At 36.0% G+C, this 23,161-nt stretch overlaps 3 protein-coding genes across 4 annotated transcripts; all 3 read right to left on the bottom strand.

Annotated features, from left to right (window-relative positions):
* Positions 331–2,733, bottom strand: LOC18776941 (transcription factor bHLH14). Its single transcript, XM_020563361.1, has 2 exons — positions 1,453–2,733; positions 331–1,314 (listed from the first exon to the last, which is right to left on the bottom strand). The coding sequence occupies exons 1-2, from the start codon at positions 2,216–2,218 to the stop codon at positions 581–583; spliced, it is 1,500 nt and encodes a 499-aa protein (XP_020418950.1). The 5' UTR covers positions 2,219–2,733; the 3' UTR covers positions 331–580.
* On the bottom strand, positions 6,886–8,790 carry LOC18775888 (transcription factor MYC3). 2 transcript variants are annotated; one of them, XM_007210056.2, is made up of 2 exons: positions 7,832–8,790; positions 6,886–7,673 (listed from the first exon to the last, which is right to left on the bottom strand). In XM_007210056.2, exons 1-2 carry the CDS (start codon positions 8,574–8,576, stop codon positions 6,988–6,990), a joined length of 1,431 nt encoding a protein of 476 aa, XP_007210118.1. In that variant the 5' UTR covers positions 8,577–8,790; the 3' UTR covers positions 6,886–6,987. The 2 variants fall into 2 exon arrangements, with proteins under 2 accessions (XP_007210118.1, XP_020418948.1); XM_020563359.1 differs by having other exon boundaries at positions 6,886–7,670; positions 7,832–8,776.
* Positions 16,542–19,236, bottom strand: LOC18776487 (aldehyde oxidase GLOX1). Its single transcript, XM_020564331.1, has one exon. The coding sequence runs from the start codon at positions 18,289–18,291 to the stop codon at positions 16,630–16,632; it is 1,662 nt and encodes a 553-aa protein (XP_020419920.1). The 5' UTR covers positions 18,292–19,236; the 3' UTR covers positions 16,542–16,629.

Here is a 23,161-nt window from a genome sequence, read left to right as displayed (position 1 = left end):
AGGGCTGGCGGCAGGTTTTTATATATTTAAATTCAAGTTTTAATTTCCTTTTTCTTTATACTAAAAAAAAAATAATTAATTTTTAAATATATTAAATATTTTATCAAAGCTACATGGCACTATAATATTAGATGTATGGCCCCACATATATGTTATCAGCATTTTAACAAAAAAAAATAATGTAAATAATGACCATTTTGATGCGTAGAGAATAACCTTAAGGATCGTTAGTATTATAAAAAACAACTAAGAATGAAATATGATAATTTCATAAATTTCACCATTTGTAATAAAAGCCATAAAAAAAATTACACATTGCACGTGCTTGCATTGGGCGGGTAGTGTTTAGTGCATTTATTTCATGTACAAAAGTACACTATACCGTATAGCATTTTCTCTTTTTCCTTTTTTTGCCAAACACCAAAGCATTTTTCGGAATTGATTCAAATGCGTACAGAGCAGGTGGTGGGTAGGCTAAGAAATTATTAATTTGAAAACAACTCTACAGAAGGAGAATGAGGATAATCATATTGTCCTCGTTAGCTTACAGAAAAACTAGTTACTGGTTTACTTATAATTTCTAGTTGTACCACCTTTTTATAATACCCATTCTCATGGCCTCCTCACTAGTGAACCCATAAGGCACTCTTGCCACAATATCTTGAATCATCATCTCTTTTACACTTGAAATGCTTGCATGATAAACTTGTAACCCCAGGGATTTGAGCGCATTCATCAACTTAGCATATGGGTAATCTTGATCTGGACACTGAACACGAATCATCGCTTCCGATCCCAAAATCTTTACATCCACTTCCACAACACCAGCTCCTTTATTATTATTATTATTATTATTATTATTATTATTATTATTATTACTACTTGAATGATGAAAATCAACAATGGAGCTGGTGCTTTGGCTGCTGTGATGATCAAGATTGCTCACATTTCCCATGTTGGGATTTTGGGGTTGTGATTGGATTTTGGCCTCCAATTCTTCGACCTTTGATTTGAGTTGATTGATGTATGCCACAGCATCTGCAAGCAAAGAAGATCTGTCCATCTTCGACACATTCGGAACAACAGAGCGGAGGACGTAGAAGCGATGGTTAAGCTTCTCTCGCCTCTGTCTCTCAGCCTCAACATGGTTTAACAATTGTGATTCTCTACCTGGTCCATGGTTTGTTGATCTTCCTCTCTTTTTCAATCGAGTCCTCTCTGTGTTTTCAGAAGTGAAATTGCCAACAGAATCAGAAGGTGAGTCTGATGAGGAGCCACCAATATTGATAGGTGCAGCTTCTTTTGTATCACCCTCTGGTCAAGAGAAATTGTTTGAAAATTTTCAACGAAATGTTTAAAATAATTTACCATGTCATTGTCAGCATTTTTTTTGTCAATATTTGATATAATATGGTATCAGCCACTCTCTATTAACTTACACTTGATGCTTACCTTGTCTGGGGAAGTCTTTTTGAGGTCCTGAAAACATCCCACTTTCCGGGAAAGGAACAGGTGCATTGCCGTCACGGCTGCCTTGCTTGGAGATCCTGTTGTTTTCTGATCCGAAGAGTGATTTGGACAGGTGCACAAGACCCCAATCTTCTTTGATCACATCCAGAGAAGCCAGTTCAAGCACCCCACATGGAGTTGCAATACAAACCAAAGTTTGAATTCCATGCATTCTAGCTTCTTTCACTCTCTCGCACTCATAAAATTGAAGCTCATGAGCACCTGCAAGCCAAACAAAACCACCAGAACAAAATGCTCGACCCAAAATGTTGTTAGTGGCATGGCCTGCAGCAAATGACTGGGTTAAAGAAACGCTGTAAAAGTAAAACCACTCAGAGTCAGTAACATCTCCAACTCCATGATCCACCAGCCTCATGTCCAAGTCCTCCAAGTCTTCCGGGAAAAGAGATTCAGCACATCCTCTGTTAATCACCTTCTTCCTCTCCACATTGTTGAACCCAAATTTGGGTTGGTAGTTGTTCATCACTTTGTTGCTTCTCTTGGATGCCAAGTCCTTGGAGCTTTTGAAATGGCCACCAGCCCATGACAAAGAGATTTGGTCATTGCTGTCTTTCGAGGCTTGCCAGAAAGTCGCATACACCCACCATTCGGGCCTGTTCTGAACTATGAACTGGAGACGCTGTTGACATGTGGCTGAGGTTTCTTGACAAAATTGGGGTGAAGAAGATGAGGCTATAATCTCTTCCATGGCTAAACTTTTTTTTGTTTTTTTGGGTACAGAGACACAGGATGAGAAGAAGTAGAAGAAGAAAGTGAGTGAGTTGAGAGTGAGGTTCCCTCAGTGTTTGTGAGATGTGATGAGTTGTGATGATTGAATATGGGAATTAATAAAGGGACACCTACTACTCCACTGATAAGAGATTTTTTCTATTTTTTGGATCTGAAGTTTTAAAGGGAGGCCTACTTGTGCTGGATCTATGCTTACTTCTGGTGTAAATTCAAAGACAAATGGTGTGCCACGTGATAAACGCAGGAGAGATTTATGAATGTGGCTGGATTTTTGGAAATTTTTCTTCTTCTCTCCCTTCAATTGGACGGTTTTTAATATTTTTGAACTTTGCTTATATCTGTCAATGAATATAAACCTTTCTTCCATCTAATAATAATACAACTTTCATTTCTTTATATAAGTACAATTTTATTACGTTGAACTTTGATTATCTGTCAGTCGATATGATTTGTTTTTTCTTCCTAACATTGGCTGTAATCTTATGCTTTTTTGATAATAAATCAAATCACGGATAATGTTATGTAAGGAAAAGAAAACGTCTACTGATTGGAAAAATACTTCTCTGCGGAAGTTGTTACGTCACCAAATCGAAGAAAATGAGGAACCAGATATAAAAGTATATGAAAGTATATCACTATCTCTATGAAGTATGTAAGAGTTATTAAGAATCTTCAACTCTACAAAAGTCACTTACTTACAAAAAAAAAATTTTAAAAGTTAGAATTGGGCCCTCATCAATCCAAAAAAACCAAAAACCATATAAATAATAAGTACTTTCCCCTCCGCCGCGTTCAATACTCTCAAAATATGGCTCTTCGAACAAAGAGAAATTAAATGAAAAATAATAAAAAATGTATCTACCTCCTCTCGCGATTCTCCCACCTAACAAAATTTATAGGTGAACTCGTGCTTCATCTCTGTGGCCACAAGGAGACAGTCTTATGTTCAGAAAGGGCTTCCCGACACCACCAGTTATCTCTCAACTATTATTTGTCCCCATATATATGCTAAATGATTAGACCTTCGGTTGAAGAAGGTGAGGGTTTGAACGTAACTTGCGATGTGACCTGTTAAATATATAAGATGGCGAATCCGAATTTTAACAACGCAGAGGAGGTGTTTGCTTCCATGCTTACAATCAATTTCTGTGATGAAATCATGCCCATGATGAACAGTGTACCCCCAACTACTTTCATTGGGTCGTTTGATTGAGGGCATGTACGTCCTCCATGTGCAGTTATTATATTCTAAAGCTTTATTATTATTTTTTTTTTCACTCAATATATTTGTATCAAGATTAACTCAAGAAACTAATATGAAGGATTGCAAAATTGAAATATATAGGGGTTGGCAACTTTAAAAAGAATCCAAGGCATTAAAACAAAGATGTAATTAAATTGCATAAATATTCAGAACATTGAAGGCAATAATCACCTAACAATATCAACAATTTTGCTATTAACTAAAGCTGCATAAATTAAAAAATAAATAAAATCTTGTAATTGAATGTGTAATGCAAAAGCTTCTAAAAGAAGTTAATAGCAATTAACTAATTCTGGAATCAAAAGGAGCTAACGTCCAAGGTGTTAAAGTGATACATTTATACTACTACAAAAAACTGTAGGTTTTTCTCCCAAATTCAAAGCAATGACAGCCATCAAAATAAAGAATAATTAGGCTCAATAAAACTTGCAATAATATCACATAAACTCTCTGCACGTTTTTGCAAAAATTAATAGATATGAATGAAAATAAGAATCAATATAAAAATTGAATACACAGATAGATCAAATCGAAAACTGACGCAATATTAGATTGAATTCTTTCCTTGTGAATATTTACCTAATATATGGATAAAATATAATTTAATCAATAAAAGTAAAGACTCACATATTATACTAATTGATGTACCTATGCATGAGGTAAACATCCAAATATTGAAAACACAATATGTTTAATCTTATCAAATTGATTTGTGGTGTTTAAGCATAGCAACAAATAAACAACTTGAGAAAAATAAGATAAACAAGAGAACTATTGATGACATTTTTATGTACCTAATATATAGGTAAATGTGAGATTATTTACATAACTTACTAGGTAAATATAGGATTGTACTTGATTATTGAGGAAAGTATGAGATAATATATAATCTACATGACATATAGGTATTTTGTTATTTTCAATATACCTTTTTTTTTGTTTCTTCAATTTACCAAATAAAGAGGTCGTAAACAATAAGAAAGAAAGCCAACGCTGTTTTTGGGTTAAAAGAAGAACAAAAAAAGACAACGTTAATATACAAAATTATGGATGCAATCAATAGAATTCATGGATGTAATTAAAAGAAAAAGAAAAAAAAGGCAACCTAATTAATATACCAAAATCATTATGGTCATAAGCACTTAATTTGTTAATTAATTATGGTCATAAACAATTCTTTTTCGTAATTATCACATAAATTACAGTTATTTGATTCAAGACATAAGGACAACATTAAAACAAAAATAATTTAAAATAAAAATAAAAAGATTACGCCAAAAACTATTTATTAAATTGATTGACAAAACCCATTTATTAAACATATCGACAAGACTCATTTATTGATCTAGATATTTTTCCGTGTGACTATTCCCCCATAAATTTTGTACAAATTTTGTGTCCAAAAACTGGGCTCAATGGTCAAGTGAGTACCATCGCGATGACGTTTTCACGATTTGGTTACATGGCCATGTCAGTGTTAATTTATATTGGAATTTGTGGCACACCAAAGCCAAGATCAAAGTTGTCATAAAAAAAATAAAAAAATAAGCCAAGATCAAAGATGTTTTGTCACTCGTATTTCCCCAACCCACCAATTTTCATAACACGTGTATAATTTACTAATATAATATTTTTTTAGTATAAATTTGTGGACCGTCACCGAATAAGTTTTTGTGACTGTTTTGAACTTGGTTATATGAGAGGGAGTGGACAAAATTCAAAACAAACAAGTAATGAGACAAAATCGTGAACCAAGTATGAAAGTTTTTCAAGGAAAAAAAATTAAAGATTTGGAGCATCTCCTCCAACATTAGCCAGGCTGGCTAATTTCATCATTAGAGACATTAACAGATTAGGTAAACATTAAAAAAGATTAAAACTCACTTGCAATGTTTGCACATTCTCTCTCTCTCTCTCTCTCTCTCTCTCTCTCTCTCTGACCTCCCCTAGCTACCCCGTAATCCCCAACTCCAGCTCAGTTTTTCTAAGTATTCCATTTCCTGCAAGTTGTGTCTTCTTCTTCCCCAATCAATCTCCATCAAATTATTGCCCCGTCCTGTGAGTTGTCTTCTTTTCATATATTCGCCCAATTCCCATACTAAAATTACCATTGTGATTATTTCACCACTTTCATTCTTTCTCTTGACTGAAGTTTTTTGTGTTTTTGGTTTTGGCCGATGGATAAGATTTTAAATTGCAGAGAACCGCAGAGCATCGAGATCAATCATTCTATCACATGTTGATTTTTTTTATTTTCTTAATCATAAGAGTAATAATAAGATGTTCAACGTTGAATAGAATTGTCAGGAATAACGTATTTTCAAACTGAGCAGCTAAAAGAACATTTGAGTCATTTTCACTAAACAACAATAACGTACTTGGTCAAAAAAAGAAAGAAAGGTTTTGTATTCCCCGAAAATATATATATATATATATATATATATATATATATATATATACTACATGCAAATCACACCTTGATTTTTCCAACTGCAATGTCAGATGATTGCATGAGCATATAAATACAATAATACAATCAAATCTTAAGTAGATTTTTTATTTTTATACAAGCAATAAGCTTATTTTTTATTTTTGTATACATTTGATAATGAGGAAGGAATATTCGAACATAAGACTTCGGGTGCAGGAATAAATTATAACTCGTTTGGGAGTGATTCTGCATTGGCCAAAAAACATTTCTACGGAGAATCAATCCTTCAAATAATCACTTTAAGTGGTTTTAAGTGATTTTATGGAGAAGCACATGAGAGGTGCTTCTACCCATAATCACTTAAAATCACTTAAAGTGATTATATAGAGAAACACATAAGAAATAGTTCTCAGAATCACTCCCAAATAAGTCCTTAATTAACTACATCTACTAATGATGACATGAGTTAACCAGTTGCGCGCATGTGATTGAAATTGGGGCCACAAAAACAGATGGGCCTCCAGCTGTCTGCCTTGGGCCTATCTTTGGTCCTAAACAAGTAAAAGGTTGGGTGGACCCGCACCTGCTTTATCAAAGATAAGGGATTTGTGATTTGGGTAACAATGCCATGTGCATTGATGAGATTCCCCTACTTCTTCTCTTCAGGTAGCTTACAAACGACCAAATTGACGAAGATTGAACAGATTAAGATTGCCAATGCTTGTAGTATTTCTGGTATGTGACGCAGGACGTATGTCACAGTGTAGTAAGTTTTTCTTTTTACTACTTTGACCCAAAAAAAAAAAAATGTTTTTCTTTTTACTTTTCTAGCAAAAAGAACATACGTACTATTATGTTACTAGAAAAAATAATCACCGTTCCGACAAAAAAGGAATCAACCTAGCATTTTCTACTCATTAGAAAAGAAGTGTACCCTCAAATATTAGCTTTCACGGATTTTGAGTTACAACAAGAAGGACAAAAGAAGAAGAAGGAGCGAAATCGTTGTCCTCATCATTAGCTTAAAGGGAAACTAATTGTACCATTTTTTTATAATACCCATTCTCATGGCCTCATCACTAATGAACCCATAAGGCACTCTTACCACAACATTTTGAATCATCAAGTCTTTCACATTTGAAATGCTTGCATGACAAACTTGTAGCCGAAGGGATTTGAGTGCATTCATCAATTTAGCATACGGGTATTCTTGATCTGGACACTGAACTCGTATCACGGCTTCTGAGCCTAAAATCTTCACATCCACTTCCAGAGCAGCAGCTGCTCTATTAGTATTGTTATTGTTTGAATGATGAAAATCAACTATGGGGCTGGTGCTTTGGCTATAGTGATGATGATCAGCATTGCTCACATTTCCCCTTTTGGGATTTTGGGGCTGTGATTGGATTTTGTCCTCCAATTCTTCAGTCTTTGCTTTGAGCTGATTGATGTATGCCACAGCATCAGCAAGCAAAGAAGATCTGTCCATCTTCGACACATTCGGAACGACAGAGCGGAGGGCATAAAATCTATGGTTAAGCTTCTCCCGCCTCTGTCTCTCCGCCTCGACATGGTTTAATAATTGTGGTGCATGGTTTGATGATGATCTTCCTCTCGTTTTCATTCGGGTACTCTCTGTATTATCAGAGGTGAAATTGTCGGCAGAGTCTGATGAAGACCCACCTATATTGATAGGTGCAGCTTCTTTTGTGTCACCTTCTTGTCAAAATGTATAAAAGAGAGTGTTGCAATAACATATCAAATGTCAGTAGAAATTGTTTGAAATTTTAGAACCATATGTCCTAAAATAAAATATGATATTGTCAGCAGTTTTGGTCAATGTTTGATAGTAACTACCAATCAAATTTCAAGCTTACCTTGTTTGGTCAAATCTTTTTGACCTCCTGAAAACATCCCACTTTCCAAGGGAGGAACAAGTGCATTAACGTCACGGCTGTCCTGCTTTGAAACCCTGTTGTTGTCTGATAGAAATAATGATTTTGAAAGATGCACAAGACCCAAATCTTCTTTGATCACATCCGGAGAAGCCAGCTCAAGAACCCCACAAGGAGTTGCAATACAAACCAGAGATTGAATTCCATGCATTCTAGCCTTTTTCACTCTCTCACACTCATAAAACTGAAGCTCATGGTCACCTGCAAGCCAAACAAAACCACCAGAGCAAAACGAACGGCCCAGAATATTATTTGTCGCATGGCCTGCAACAAATGACTGGGTTAAAGAAATGCTGTAAAAGTAAAACCACTCAGAATCAGTAACATCTCCAACTACATGATCAACCAGCCTCATGTCCAAGTCCATTTCTTCATGGAAAAGTGATTCAGCTTCTCTGTTGTTAATCACCTTCTTCCTCTCAACAAAATGTTTATTATTGACCATTTTGTTGCTTCTTTTGGATGCCAAGTCCCTAGGGCTTTTGCAATGGCCGCCAGCCCATGACAAGGCAACTTGGTCATTGCTGTCTTTGGAGGCTTGCCAGAAAATCGAATACACCCACCATTCAGGCCTGTTCTGAACTATGAACTGGAGACGTTGTTGGAATGAGACTGAGTTTTCTTGACAAAGTTGGGGTGGAGAAGATGAGGGTATAATTTCTTCCATGGCTAAACCTTTTTCCTATTAAACGAAATTTTAGGTCACAAGGGTTGCAGAAAGCAAAGCCAGAAAAAGAAAGCAAGAGGGAGGCAGAGGATGGGAAGTAGTGGAAGAAGAAATTGAGTGAGTGGGTGAGGTTGTAGTACAAACGTGGTGGGACTAATGGCGTCCCATGGATAAGCACAGATTGGCTGGAATTTGGGGGAAATGATAACTTAGGTCTAATGGCGGGCCACGCGATAAACACAGGTTGGCTGGATTTTTGGGGAAATATTGTTAACTATTCTGTAAGAAGATTTTTCCATATGCCCTAGTTGTACGATTTTTAATATTTTGAACTATCTGTCAGTGAATAAACTTCTGTTCCATACGCACGCACAATTTTCAATTGCTTAATTAAGAACAAATTTTTTATTCTGTTTGTCTGAAAAAGCGTATTGAATGATGATACCATAGATAACAATAATAACGGATGAGACTAAGGAAGGTGTATTAATTTGATTTTAAAAGGATTATAAAGTTGATGGGGTTTAATTGAATTTAATTGAGTTTGACTGAATTCTACAAACTCCACATAGATTTTAGCTACATTCGTGTATAGATTTTAATTGAGTATGTTAGAGTTTTATTATTGATTTTAATGGAGTTTATAGCACCAAAACAAAAAAAAGGGTTTAGGGATGATGATGACGGCAATGGCGATGGCGATGGCGGTGGTGATGGCGGTTTGTGGGTGATGGTGGGGTAGGTAGTGGTAGAGGAGGTAGGGGTGGTAGTGGTGGTGGCGGTGGGAGTGAGGTGGTGGAGGTAGTGGCTATGGTAGTGGGAATGGCGGCGGCGACAGTGGCGGTGATGGTGATGATGCTGGCAGTGGCTATGGTGGTGGTGATGGTGGGGCTTCTAGTAGGGGTTGTGGTGGGGGTAATGGTGATGGTGGTGGTGGTGGTGGTGGGTGGTGGTGTTGGAGGGTGGTGGCAATGTTGGTTGTGGTGGCGACGACAACCATGATTGTGGGGGGACAGCGACTACGGCGGCCATGGTGATAACCATGATACCCATGTAGAAGTGTGAAAATCATATCTTGAGAATAAAAATAATATATCTATTAAAATCTCTGGGAGGGAAGCAAAGATTTTTTCATGGCCTAAAATTTATCTATAATCAAATGAAATCCACCACTTTTTGTATTTCCTTTAAAATCAATTAGTTTTTTAATACACCCCAACTTTTATGAAGTCTTTTAAAGTCGTGATTGAATACATCCAAATTTGAATGAAGTTTAAAAAGTATAAATTGAATACACCCAGAATTGTATAGACTTCTATAAAATCGTGATTGAATACACTTGAACTGTAGTAACCCAAACCTAATTTAATTTTAATTTATTAGTTTATTGGAGAAAAAGACTAAAATACCCCTAGAATAATTTATTAGGGAAAATGTTGACTTTTGGACCATGAAGGAATTTGAAAATTTCAATTGTACCGTCGCGTCGAATCGAGTCCATAGACACATAGTGGGCTCAAATCGGAGTTATAACGAAGAAAATAAGATCCAATTATGGTGAGGGGCAAAGTCGTAATTCTCGAAAATCAAATTTTTTAAAAACTGACTTTCTTCTCTCCCTCCCTCACAGTTGCGACAAACCCCTCATTCCCGTTTGCACAGCCGTCACCTTCTCTCCTCCATAACCAATGCCACCCTCCACCTTGATCGATGAGACTGGTGCCAAAACGACCGGCCAAGCGCCGCCGTCACACCCTAGCCCATCACCGCCATCAACCACCGCTCTAGTCACTGGAAATCGAAGGAAACTCGCTGATTTTTGTTCGGAACTTTACGGCTTCGATCTCTCTCCTTCGGTCACCATTTCCAACAATCAAGGTACTCGGGCACCAGCTGATTTGCATGAAGGACCTTTGAAAGGTCCAGCTAGCTCGGACACTCAGTGAGTGGACTTTGGTTTTATAAATAATTTTTATGCAATTGAATTTCCTTATTTGATCTTGAATAAGTTTTATTGACTGTGGCTTTTCTAGCATGATTTGATGAATTTAAATATTTTTATTTATATGCTCCCTAGTTGAATATGTTAAAAAGGGGTATGGAAAGTAAGAATTGAGATAATTTGTTGGATTGAGTGGCAGCAGGATTTAAGGATAATTAAGAAATAATTTTATAAATTTCAATCTTTTTCATAAGCATATATTTATTTTAAAAACCACCCTAGGTACCCAAGGTTGCCTTCGGATTAAAATGTTGCCTTCGGATATGACGATGTCCACGGACATCCTAGTTGCCTTCGGTTTTGTCAACGCACTTGACATTTGCCCCACGAGTTTCGGGTACACCGAGACCGTGGGAGCGAAGAATGCGGATCATGCCGACTAAATGTCCCCTGAATTCTGCGAGGATTGCGGCTCGAGTTGACTTTGTGTTTCCTGAGGCCTGCGAGGACGTGTTGCTTCAGTGGCACGAGGAATTGACGGATAAATATGGGAATTGACGGAAATAAAATGGGTATACCTAGGTGGTAGAGAAATCTTTATCTTTCAATGTTTAAACTATTTGATGATTTCTGTGAGTGTGTGAGTGATTATATCAATATAAATATGTGTGTTTGACTTCTGTACAAATATAGTATGCATAATGAGTTTTCTAAACGTTTTTACAGTGGGGTTAGTATGTTCATATATTATTTTGCTCACATTTTTGAATGTTTTGCGCCTCCATGCATTAGACATACACCAGAGCGCCACCTCCGGGCAGATTCCATACTCTGCTCCACTCTCTCTCTCTCTCTCTCTCTCTCTCTCTGATGTATGATTTTGATTTGAGAACAAATTGTGCTGTTGTAAATTCTTGAATTAGTTGCTCTAATGAATTGCCCTAGGACTTTCTGTTTAGCCTGAAGCCGTTTAGTTCAGTTGATTAGTTTGGATGTAATATGAATGCATGTTGGCAGTTGGGATATGTATATATATGCTTTTGATAGGTTGAAATGTTGGGAAATGATCAAATTACAGGAGAGACTCTGTCGAATTTTCGGTAGAAGTCGAACTTGTAATAAACTTGAATTTTAACTAGAAGGGCAATTTAGTGATTGTGCCCGACACCCGCCAAGTGTCGGACACGCACAGGGTTCGGCTCGGATTCTAAAGTGGAATTTGGGTTGAGTCCTGTCATGAACTTTTAAACTTCTTCAAATTCTTTTAAAATCTAAATTGAATACACCCCCTAAGAAGAGAGAATTTGATTTAACAGTTGGTGCGAGATGAAGGGAGTATAACGTTGGGAGGTATTCAATTTTGACTTTAAAATAGTTTTTAAAAATTTGGTGGTATTCAATTGTGATTTTAAGTATTGTTTAAAAGATTTTGTGATATTCAAAAAGTTTATGATTTTTGAAAACTTTGTTAAATGAATGATTTTTAAATAATTCTTAACACTAAAAGTCTTGCTAATTTACCCAAGACTTTATCAATGATTCGATTGTACTGCAGGTTTGGCCGTTGCCAAGGTGCAGCTTTCATCCGCAGCCAGCCACTTGATTACATCCCCAACCCCAGCCTGCCCTCTCTCCAATTTCTCACCACAACTTGATAAGATATTGGAGGGTCAGTTTCCAGTATTCTTCTTTTTTTAACCAAGACCTGTCTCCAATTTCAAGAACTTGCCAGGTCTTAGAATTGAGTCCTTGTTTTATCAATAGGAATGTAACACTTTAAACTTCAGTTGATATTTCTGTAGTATCAAAGTTTCCGCGTGGTTTTCTTCTGACAGGAGGAATCGATACTGGATCTATTACTGAGATATCTGGTGCGTTCCTTTCTGGAAAGACCCAGCTGTGTCGCACGCTTTGTGTCACTTGCCAAGTAAGTGACTTTCTTTTCTCTTTAACATGTTGTGCTGGTACAGAAACTGCTAAAATATGGAAAATTATGAGAGAATATTTGTTTGTGGGAATTTTCGGTGTATTTTTTCCTTGTCAGAGGTCATATTTATAATATAACGAAACTTGAATGGGCAAGTAAATAATAAATTCATAAATCTATTTACAGTAAGAAATCAGGTATTAAAGTAAATCAATTACAATTATAATAGAAATTCTTGATGTGTAAGGAAAGTAAGTCAATATCCACAAGTCATGCCAACAGAAACCACCCAACTACAATCTATAATTTCGATTCACTATAGTGCACTTCTAATTCATTTTGATGTTTCAACTCCCATTAGATCAAGGAGCTGGTGAGGGAAAAGCAGTGTACATTGATGCTGAGGGTACATTCAGGCCACAGAGAGAATGCGAATGGGCAGAGAGAGAGAGATGTGAGAGAACATTTTTCTAAAGTATAAAATACTATTCATAAAATAAATATTTAAAAAAGTATATAAAAGTATGTAAAATTCTATGACTAAAGTATGTAAAAGTCATTAAGAATTTGTCAACTCCTTCAATGTCACTCACTTACAAAAAGTCTTTAAAAGTTAGAATTGGATAGACCCCTGAAATCTTATCTTCTCGTATTTTTAGATTTTGTGCAAATCATTGATAATAGTCCGATGGATAAGATTGAGATGATAGAATATAATCCAACGGTTGGTGTAAGATGAAATTATCTTGTTGGAATTTTGAATTTTGTGCATATTAAAATAAATGGTTAATTTCACTTTACTACCCAAAAGTTTCCTGAAATTATGACTTTACTACACGAAGTTTTTTTCGTCTCAACTTCGTACCTAAAATTTGATTTTTCTATCAGTAATGGGTATGAGAGGAAAGGGAATGATTTCCATTCCTGACTTCCCCTGCGTTTACTTGCAATCAGGAATGAAAAAATAAGTGGGCCCCACCTCAAAATCCGTAATCACATTCCCTCAAAACTAGGTATCAGATCGACTAGGGGGGACTAGTCGATACGATTCCCATTCCTGCTTTCTCTTATTAACTTCCAAAAATACCCTTACCACTTTACTATAATTCCAAAATAACTCAAACCCTAAAAAAAATAAAAATACACGCCAGAAGGAGTTCAAACAACTCAAACCCTTAACGTTACAACACAGCCTCCCTGGAGCAGCAGAAACTATGTAAGTCACTCCATCTATCTATCTATCCACCTTTTTCTTTTTCTTCTATCTTCTGTCTTCACATTCATCGCAAAACAAAGTATGATCATGGATAAATAAATTGATGATATTGTCATAGTTAACCATGTTGGTAGTATATGAATGAAGAGAGATGGCGTTGGGTTTGGAAAATCTTATAGCTGGTGCAGAATGTATTTTGTCAAAGTGGAATGTCATTATCTTCTGTTTATGAATTTCTTAGTGTTACTATTCTAAGACTTGCAGTTTGTTTAGGTAATTACTACAAAGTGATTGCTGCCGTTTGGAGTTCCAATTGCAGCGTCAGTTTTTGTCTAAAGCTTAATATTCCAAGGAATTTCTTCATGTTTTTACTTGTGATTTAACAAGATTTTATTGTTTTGTAGTTAGGCTAGTTTGCATTTAATTTTGAATTTTGGTGTAGGGCTTTCAACTAGTAAACCATTTGAGGTATTATTGACAATCGTATGAAATGTACTTTGACCATTTCCTCAACTAATGGGGGTTGATGATTCCCTTAACTTGTGGGGGTTATCGTCCTAAGAATTACATATGTTATGCTATGTCTTTAATATTCATTTAAGAATACTAATGCAGATATATATATATATATATATATTGTAATTGTAGAATAAAAAGGATGCAAGTGGTTTGTATGGCAAGTCGTTTCCACATTACTATGCACTTGGAGAGATATACGGAAAAGATCGTGCTATTGGAACAAATGCTGGAAATGCTGATGATGATGAAGAAGACGTTAGGCGAGATGATGCAAGTGTTCATCAGAATAGAAGTGTGGGTGATGATTTTATTGAGGAGATGTTTTCACATCCTGATGGTGGGTCACAATATGGGGGTTCAGAATATGACGGATCTCAATTTGATGATGTTGAGGATTTAGAAGATGATGAGACAACTTTTACACAACCAAATCCCCAACCCTCAAGTGCCCAACAACGTGCCCAACAGAAGAGACCCGCACAAGATGTAGCAAGTGGTCCAAGTAATCCTCGTAGGAAGGTAAATGCTTTGAATGAAATGTCTAACAAATTTGGACTTATGGCTGAAGCCGTAGCCGGAATGGCACCTCAACTTGCAGGTTTGGTTAATGTTCTTTCAACAGAGAAGGATCTTGCTGATATGCAAGCTAAACTTGGTGGTGAATTGAGGAAAATAGAATTCCTAACTCCTTTGCAAGTATTTCGTATCACCAATATTTTAGCCAAAGAGCACGATTTGCTGAGGGTCTTCTTTACCATGACTGATGAAGAAAAAAAAGATTATGTATTTAATCTTATGGAGCATGGCTTATAGTGATTGCGATTGATGAGTAATGGGTGAATGACTTTTGTGGAGATTATATATCTCTTCTTTTGGTAGTTTGACTATTTTGTATTTAATCGTATGAAGATTATGCAAATTATTATTATTTGATTATTTACTAGTTACGTAGGTGAAAGATAAATATTTATTGGAGTTTATTTTGTGAATTTTATTTGCTTATGTTAGTTTTGGATGTGCTCTTTGCAACTGCTTAGCCCTTAGGTGACTTCTTTTGTGAATTTTATCTCACTTGATCAAAGATTTCTTAGCCAGGTTAGCTTGTCTAGCTTTTGGTTCAGAATAAATTGCTGATAATTTTCTTTGATAGCGGATTCCCTCTTACTGATTAATTCAAAACCCCTTTTCCTATAGCTTTTGGTTTTGGGTGAATTTTATATATGTGATGTGGTGAAAATGTGTAGGGCATTTTAGTAATCAAATTAATTTGGATTCTGATTCATGAAAATTAGTAAACAATAACAATGGGAATCAACCCCATTCCTTTACTAATTTCGTATGTTTAGTAAACAGCTTAATGGGAATTATTCTTCCCATACCGATTCAGTAGTTCCCCGATTCCTAAATTATCTGATTCCTTACTTTCTCCATTACTGATACGTAAACATGCCCTAAATGATGACATGGAATCAATGGCTCACCTAAACTCAAATGTATTGTCCCACATAGGTTGATAAAAATAAATTATAAAAAATAAAAAATTAAAGAATCAATTAAAAATTAAAATAATTGAAAAAATTGAAGAAAAAAATTAAATTTTTTTGTTGTTGGAAAACTCTCTCCCCTCTCTCTGCAACTCACGACCCACCACTTTCCACCCATCCCCCATTCAAACCGCCCACATTCTATAGCTGCCGGTTGGATCAAGCACAAAACAACATTACACAAAGAAGAAAAAAATAAAAAATAACGGAGCAAAGGAAGGAGGGTGCTCACCGTGTAAGGCCCCTATTTTTCAGGTATTGAAAATTAAAAGTTTTTATATGAATGAAGTTACTGAGAATATTTTCATCTAGTGGATCTCAGAATGGGTAGCGGATTTTAGTTCTTCTTTTAAGATTTGACGTTCATCGATCCCTTTTATCGTGTTTCCGGGATGCATCATGATACTAATTAACTAACCATAACAATGTCCTAATCTTGCGTCCCATATTCAAAGAGGTCTTTTGATCAGCTCACTCTAAAGCACATATTGTGGGCATGTATGTGTACTAGGTTTTCTTTTTTCTTTTTTCTTTTTTGGCAAAACATACGTACTATGTTAATGGCGGAGTTAGTAGCTTGTCTTTTGGGTGGCCAGTACTGTAATTATAAGGTTTTATTGCCTTATATTTCAACTGATACAAGAAAAGATTGACAACAACGAAAAATTGTGAGGGCCAAATCTAAGGAAGTTTTTTTTCCACTCTTTGAGGTGATGTTAAACTAATCTTTAACCTTTTTTATTTGTAAGTTTATTCTTAATGAAACTTCTCTCATTGACAAGTAACTATACGTTAGATTTATGCTGAATTTTTCTGTATGTAAATTATAAATGACACATGAAAATAAATATAATCAGAGATCTCAGGTTAATTAATTCACCTTCATCATTTATAGCCATACTCAATCACAACTTCTTAATGCGAACCCACATTCCTCTACTTGGTATCCCATCACACACCACAAACAATAAGTAATATCCTGGTGGTGCCAATTCAGGCCTTGCTGGTGCAAAACCCTCGAGATTTATGTAGCCTTTAGAACCAGATAAATTGCCATTTTTCCCCACTTGGCTGAAGTCCAAAACTAGCACCCTCTGGTTCATGGCAAAAGAATGTGTAGTAAATGATGGAGCCACCATGGTCACGTAAATCTTGTCCGGCACATAATTTGTCTTAAATCCCAGGTAAAATTTCTGCAAGTAAGTAAGATCCACTCCCGGTTTGATTGAATTTATTGATGGCCTGGACTTTGATGATGTGCTCAAATATGGTGGATAAAATGCTTCTAGACTGAGCTCAGTAGGGTACAAAGTAGTGAAATTGTAGTTCACATTTGGGTTGCTGCCACCAACCAAAACTCTCCCATCAGATAGCAAATGTGCTGTTGAGTGATACAAGCGAGGTATAGTTGTAGGGTTCATGAGCTCAAACCGGCCGGTTTTTTCATGGTTTGGTTTGTAAAGAACCGGGTTCAGAACCGGTTCTCTTGCCACTGCCCAGCCAGCGGTTCCACTAGCCGCACCATTTATGATCAGCACATCCCCTGTTGGCAGCAAAATCATGTCACCCATGACTCTGTTGATGGGCATTTCCTCCATTTCCCAATTTGGGTTTTTTTCTGTGATTATTAATCTACCACAGCTTTTTGATGCAGGCATGTATATGCCAGCATTGGCCTTTACATTTGAATCAGGAAATGTCCCTCCACAGACCAAAACTTCAACACTTGGAGAGCTGTTATTTCCCACAAGGCTAATAGGAAGCAGGGCAGATGAGCCTGTGCTTGGATAGTTTCTAGAAACACCTCCTGGCATGACTGGAAACTTTGTAACAACTTTGTTGTGCACATAATCGAAAAGAATTGCGCGGTCATTTGCGAAAATGAAGAGATTCCCATCAGTTGAGAGGTGTAAAAAAGGGTACAAATTGTTGGGTACCTTTGGCAAGTGCATTGTTTCTTCAAGGAATGGAAGTTGGTATAGCTTCTTGTCATTAGTTGAGGTTTTGGGGATGAACTCATAATTGAATTGAAATCTCCCACCAACAACAATGATTCTTCCATCTGGTAAGACTTGATTGGAAGCATACCATCTTGGTACAATAAGGCCATTTTGTTCCTCAATCCAATCACAGTCTAAGCAGGGCTTGAAGTACCTAACAACTTTGTATCCATCATCATACCCTCCACTTTGTATAAGCACACCATCTTGTGACAATGCACCTGAAGAACACCATGTATCGGTTGATATAGTAAGCGGTCGAAAATCGCGGTTTGCGGGGTTGAATTCAACAGAATGAGCATAGCAATCAGTGGCTTCATGAGCTGATTGATGATGAACTCTTGCGCAATTCTCTTGTGGAAGAGAGAGGTTGGATGGACCAGCATCTGTTCTGTCAAAGATGATGACTTTGTCATTTGGTAACAATGCCATGTGCATTGCTGAGACTCCAATGCTTCTCTTCAGCAGCTTCCACTTGCTCTGGTAGATTAGTTGGCTGCATTGGGCCAAATTGATGAACAATGAGCATATTGCCAATGCTAGAAACACAGAGGTTTTTGCTTCCATGTTTAATTTGTGTGATGATGCTTAGACTCAGACCCCATCTATTTATGTCGTTCAGAATTGATTGAATAAAGGAGCAGCGGTTCTGATCATGCCTAAATCATTACCCAGTGAACAATTTTCTTGGTGGGAGAATCAGGCATTAATTAGTGATTTAATTCATAAATACATTTCTACTTACCTCAACTGCATTAATTTGAAGAAAACACAGAGTTTCCAAACTCAGGTGGTGGCCAATGCTTTGTAGGACATTGGCATCTGGTCGATGGTGTTTGGTAGGTCAGTGGTCTTTACAAAAAAATGAGGCCTTAATTAGCTGCAATATTAGCATGCATGGCCAGTGCAGATGAGGCCTAATTAGCCAGCAATTTTTTTATCAGTTTTTTTCTTCTTTTTTTTCTTTTTGGTTGACAGAACTGTAGCAGCAGCCAGTCATGCAATTAACTATGGCAGAAATGGATTCTGATTCAAGCTTGAATTGTAGCTTTTGCAAGTGGGGTGCAAACAATTAAGGACATGTACAACGTTACTATGCCACACTCATCATCAACTTTACCAACATGCATTAGCTGTAAATTGAATGGCCAAGTTCAGATTGCAGAATGGGGGACCAAGAAAAAAACTGTAAATGCATGAACCACTTGTGTTTTTGCCTTTTCTCAGCAGAGCATTTACGCTATTGTTGGTGGAAATGCGTGTTCTTTGAAGACTGTACCTGTTTAATTTGGCAGTGGGGTAAATCTTTAACATGTCATGGTTGTCATCGACTCTTTGTTTTTTTTTTTTAAATGAACTGGGGGGTAAAACCCCAAGAACACACAGCAACTACTCACTACAGACTAACCGAGTCCTACTGACTCCAAGCAGATCATCAACAAGGCTAGCATTGTCATCGACTCTTTTGATCAAGTCTAAATTTGAAGTTTATGTCAAATAACTTATGCATGCTTTCATAAGGAAACAAATAATAATTCGGAACTTTACATGAGCAAGGGACTTACAGCAAACCAAGTCCCAGTTTATGTAGGAAAATCATGAACTATATCAAAGTGGAAAATGAGTGAAAATAGCAGGATCAAAAATATAATTTTGCCATGTGAAACTATGTGCTGTATTTTCTTTTAATAAATAAAAAAAGCATCAAGAGAGATTGCAATCAGAGGAAAGGTACCACATTATAGATGAATTCTGTGCACCTTCCAATTTTATTACTAGCAAGAAGTGCATCACCAGATCATCAATGCTCCTTTGGACAAAATGTTAAAACAGAGTGGTTTTTTTTAAAACGTTAAATTACAGTGTTAGTTTCCTTCCTTGTATATAAATGGTTTTTTTCTTCTTCTGAAAATGGTTAGGGAAGACAAAGTCTCTCAAGGAGGTTTAGCTGAAAGCTTCCTGTGGGCTGTGGCATTCAGAAAGAAGTTTACAGCTGTGTTGTACAGACACCACACTAAGTCCAAGGGTCGAAGTGTCGGATACTCGGACACTCCTCAAATACTCATTGAGCATCCGTGTCCAAAGTAATATGTTAATTCAATTATAATTCATATAAAATTAATAAACTCCATTTGAAAGGCTTGGAAAACTTGAATTTCACTATATGCTCTTGTGAAATTGGAGTACGAACATCAATATTTTATTTATTTTTTAAATAAAAATATATAAGAATTATCTATATATATAAAGCAAAAGGCAGAGAATGGTGAAACATTTAAAATACCAGAAAATGCCCTTGGTTAATGCAAACATTAAGAATTGAAATTATTAATTAAATGAGGATAATATGGTAAATTCACAATTTTTCGTATTAAAAAAATTAAAATTAAAAGAAAATTCAGATAATGGATCCTATTTTTATGAAACACAAATATCCATTATCTTTTTTAATTCTAAAATAAATTTAAATTTTTAAAAAAAAAAAACCTCTCGCATGCGCGGAAGCGCGTGCAGAGAGGCTAGTTATATATAAAAAAAAAGTAATTGCCATGTTCCATGTCCTATTTTTTGAGATTTATTGTTTCCCTGTATCCTGTATCGCGTATTCGTAGTGCCATATTCGTGTCTGTGAAACATAGGTTTACAGTTGCAGGAATTGACTAAAAATCAAATACCTCATAATTGAGAAAGTGTTCAGAATCAGAACACATGCTAAGCTGCTTCCAATTATTAGTCTGCAGCTCATATAGCAAACACAAAACACTCCAAAATTGAGGTGATTACCAAAAGCCCACATCAATGAATTTGACACATAGAGGGGTGTCTATGTAATTATTAATTTTTCCTAAAACAAAGGATTTGTCTGATAGTCCAGTCCTATCCACTATGGCATGAAATAGAAATAGTCCAACATGCAAAACACGGCAATTGTTTGAGAGGATTGATGTGCTTTCAATTCAGGCCCAAATCATTTATATACCAAACAAGGGATTGGACCAAAACTAATTTGGCCCAACAAATTGAGTCTCAAACATTGTAGCTTGAATGTTAACGTTTACACATTGTGGAGCACAACTTGACTTTTCAAAATTTCGAAGTCGTCTAATACATGTGGGCCACAGTGTTCATGTCGCTTTTTTTTTCTTTTTTTTTTTCTGAACAAAATTGGATTTGACAACCCTTGAAGCACTTCTTCATGTTTTGTATTTGATAATAGAATTATATAAAAACAAAATATGTAAATCAATCTCATACGTATGAAGTGCTTGAGAATTCTAGTTTACATCTTTTTATTTGATACATGATAGAATACATTAATTAAATTTGAATGCATGATGAAAATTGAACAAATTTTATTTATTAATCCGGGAACAAAAATTACAAAATAAAACCTCTATGGCAAGGAAGCTCAAAGAGGTCTAAATAGAAGGGAAATACAATAGAGAGAGGCAACCCATGCTCCCAATCAACAGAAGTCGAGAGGCCATGGCCACAGCAACCGCATCACCTGCAGCGAAATATGTACTAGTTTAGATTATTTTCTTAAAATTTTTATACAAATGATATTCTAATTTAATCTAACCTAAACTGCAATGAGGGTGATTCAAATTTCAAATTTGGGTGCAAAGTTGTGAGGAGCAAATCCGCTTTATCCTATTTGATTAAGTCCATGTCTGCGTTTATATTAATTTTCTAAAGATATTTTGTTAGCACTAAAAAAGCACTTCACGAGCATGAAATACAAATCGGTACCACAATGTCGGAATATTGACAAGAGTTTCTTTTAGTTAATATCTGTTTGGAATTTAGCACGTATCATTAAAAAATGGAACCTATTTGAAATTTTCTGAGAGTTTTCTTCTTCGTCTCCATCTTCAATTCAACCTCTTGGTGAGGATTTAAAGGGAATATACAATTTAGTTAACAAGTCTAAATGTATTAAAAAAACCGAACTCTGAAAGAGCATGCAACAATTGCTTGCCTTCTTCATGAATCTGATGAGGGTTTAATTTGTAACAGGTCAAGTTGAATGTTGCACGGGTTGCACCATTTAAGCTGACATTTCTACTGTACTGAAGTTCTGCTAATTTACAAAGTTTTCAGAAATCCAATAAGAAAAGAAAAAAAACGCATTGGGTTTTGTTTACACAAAAAACACAAGCAGGAGGTGTACCAAAATATTGAAACATCACGGTCTAGTAATTAATTTAATATCATCAGGAAAGTCTTGAAAAAATGAGAGAAAGAAATGTCAGGAAAAGAGGAATCCATGGCGTAACTGCTGATGTTGACTCAACTTTGTAATTATGGCAAAATGATTCAGATTTCTGAAAGAGTCAGAGAAGCCATTAAAGGCATTTAGTGTTGCATATGCAACCAGCTTCAGAAATTGATGACAGGATATGTGCATCAGAGAGAGAGAGAGAGAGAGAGAGAGAGGGAGAGAAAAACCAGACGACCATCACGGCTTGTCCTCATCATCTTTCGCTGACGCTACAAACATTAATTCATTAAAAGAATTTAACTCTTTACCCTTCTCTTCAAAAATTTCAAATACTTTTTTTTTTCTGTTCTCATTTCCTCTCAACCTTTGTTCCTGTTCTTAACATATTTATGTGCCCTGATACGAGATCTGTAAGCAACAGCAAACTGGAGGAAATCATACACGAAATCACGTCAACCCCACCAGGCCGCCCCACCATACAAGTTTTCTTCACTGTTGCACACACAGAGCGATATAGCACACATTTTGAGAGAAATGAGTTAACAGCAAATTAAGAAGACGATTAGTATGTCGACATTTGTTTTTTAAATGTTTGATACTCGGTATCATTTTATGGTACATTATCGACATTTGATCGCTTGATATTCGGTCGACATTTGGTACGTAATACATCGGTATTCAGTACTAGTCAATCACTACTTCGCGCACAGTAATTCATGTATTCAAGTTCTGTAGTCTATACAAATGGTTTAAATATTATATGTACATATAGAACTAAGAAAATTGAAGTATGTAATTCTAGCTGCCAAGTACATCTCGCTTATGAGCAAAGAGGAGAGTGCTTCATAATTTAAGGTCTTGTGAACCCAGCCAGAGTCAGAGAAGTCCAATCTATCACATCGTTTTTTCCTTTACTTGTTTTGCATGAAAATTATATCCCTGGGAGCACAATCAAAATCACATTGTCCTGTGTTGTGTTGTCATTCAAAATATATAAAAAAATTCGCATTGTGTTGAAGAAAACTGAAATTTTTAAGGGGGTTCTTTCAACAGTGTAAGAACTGGGGTTGCTTCTCAGATACAACTTAGTCATACATCTCACATCTGTCAGCCTTGAAAGATTATTCTCTCTCTGTATAATTCATGTGATGGGATCAGATGGAATTGAAGCATAGGCTTGGATCACATCTCTCAAAGAAATTAATAGCATAA

Source organism: Prunus persica, chromosome G5, assembly GCF_000346465.2.
Source record: "Prunus persica cultivar Lovell chromosome G5, Prunus_persica_NCBIv2, whole genome shotgun sequence".
NCBI lineage: Eukaryota > Viridiplantae > Streptophyta > Magnoliopsida > Rosales > Rosaceae > Prunus > Prunus persica.
The sequence above is the reverse complement of the archived record's forward strand: the minus strand, read 5'-3'. Positions and strand labels throughout refer to the sequence as shown.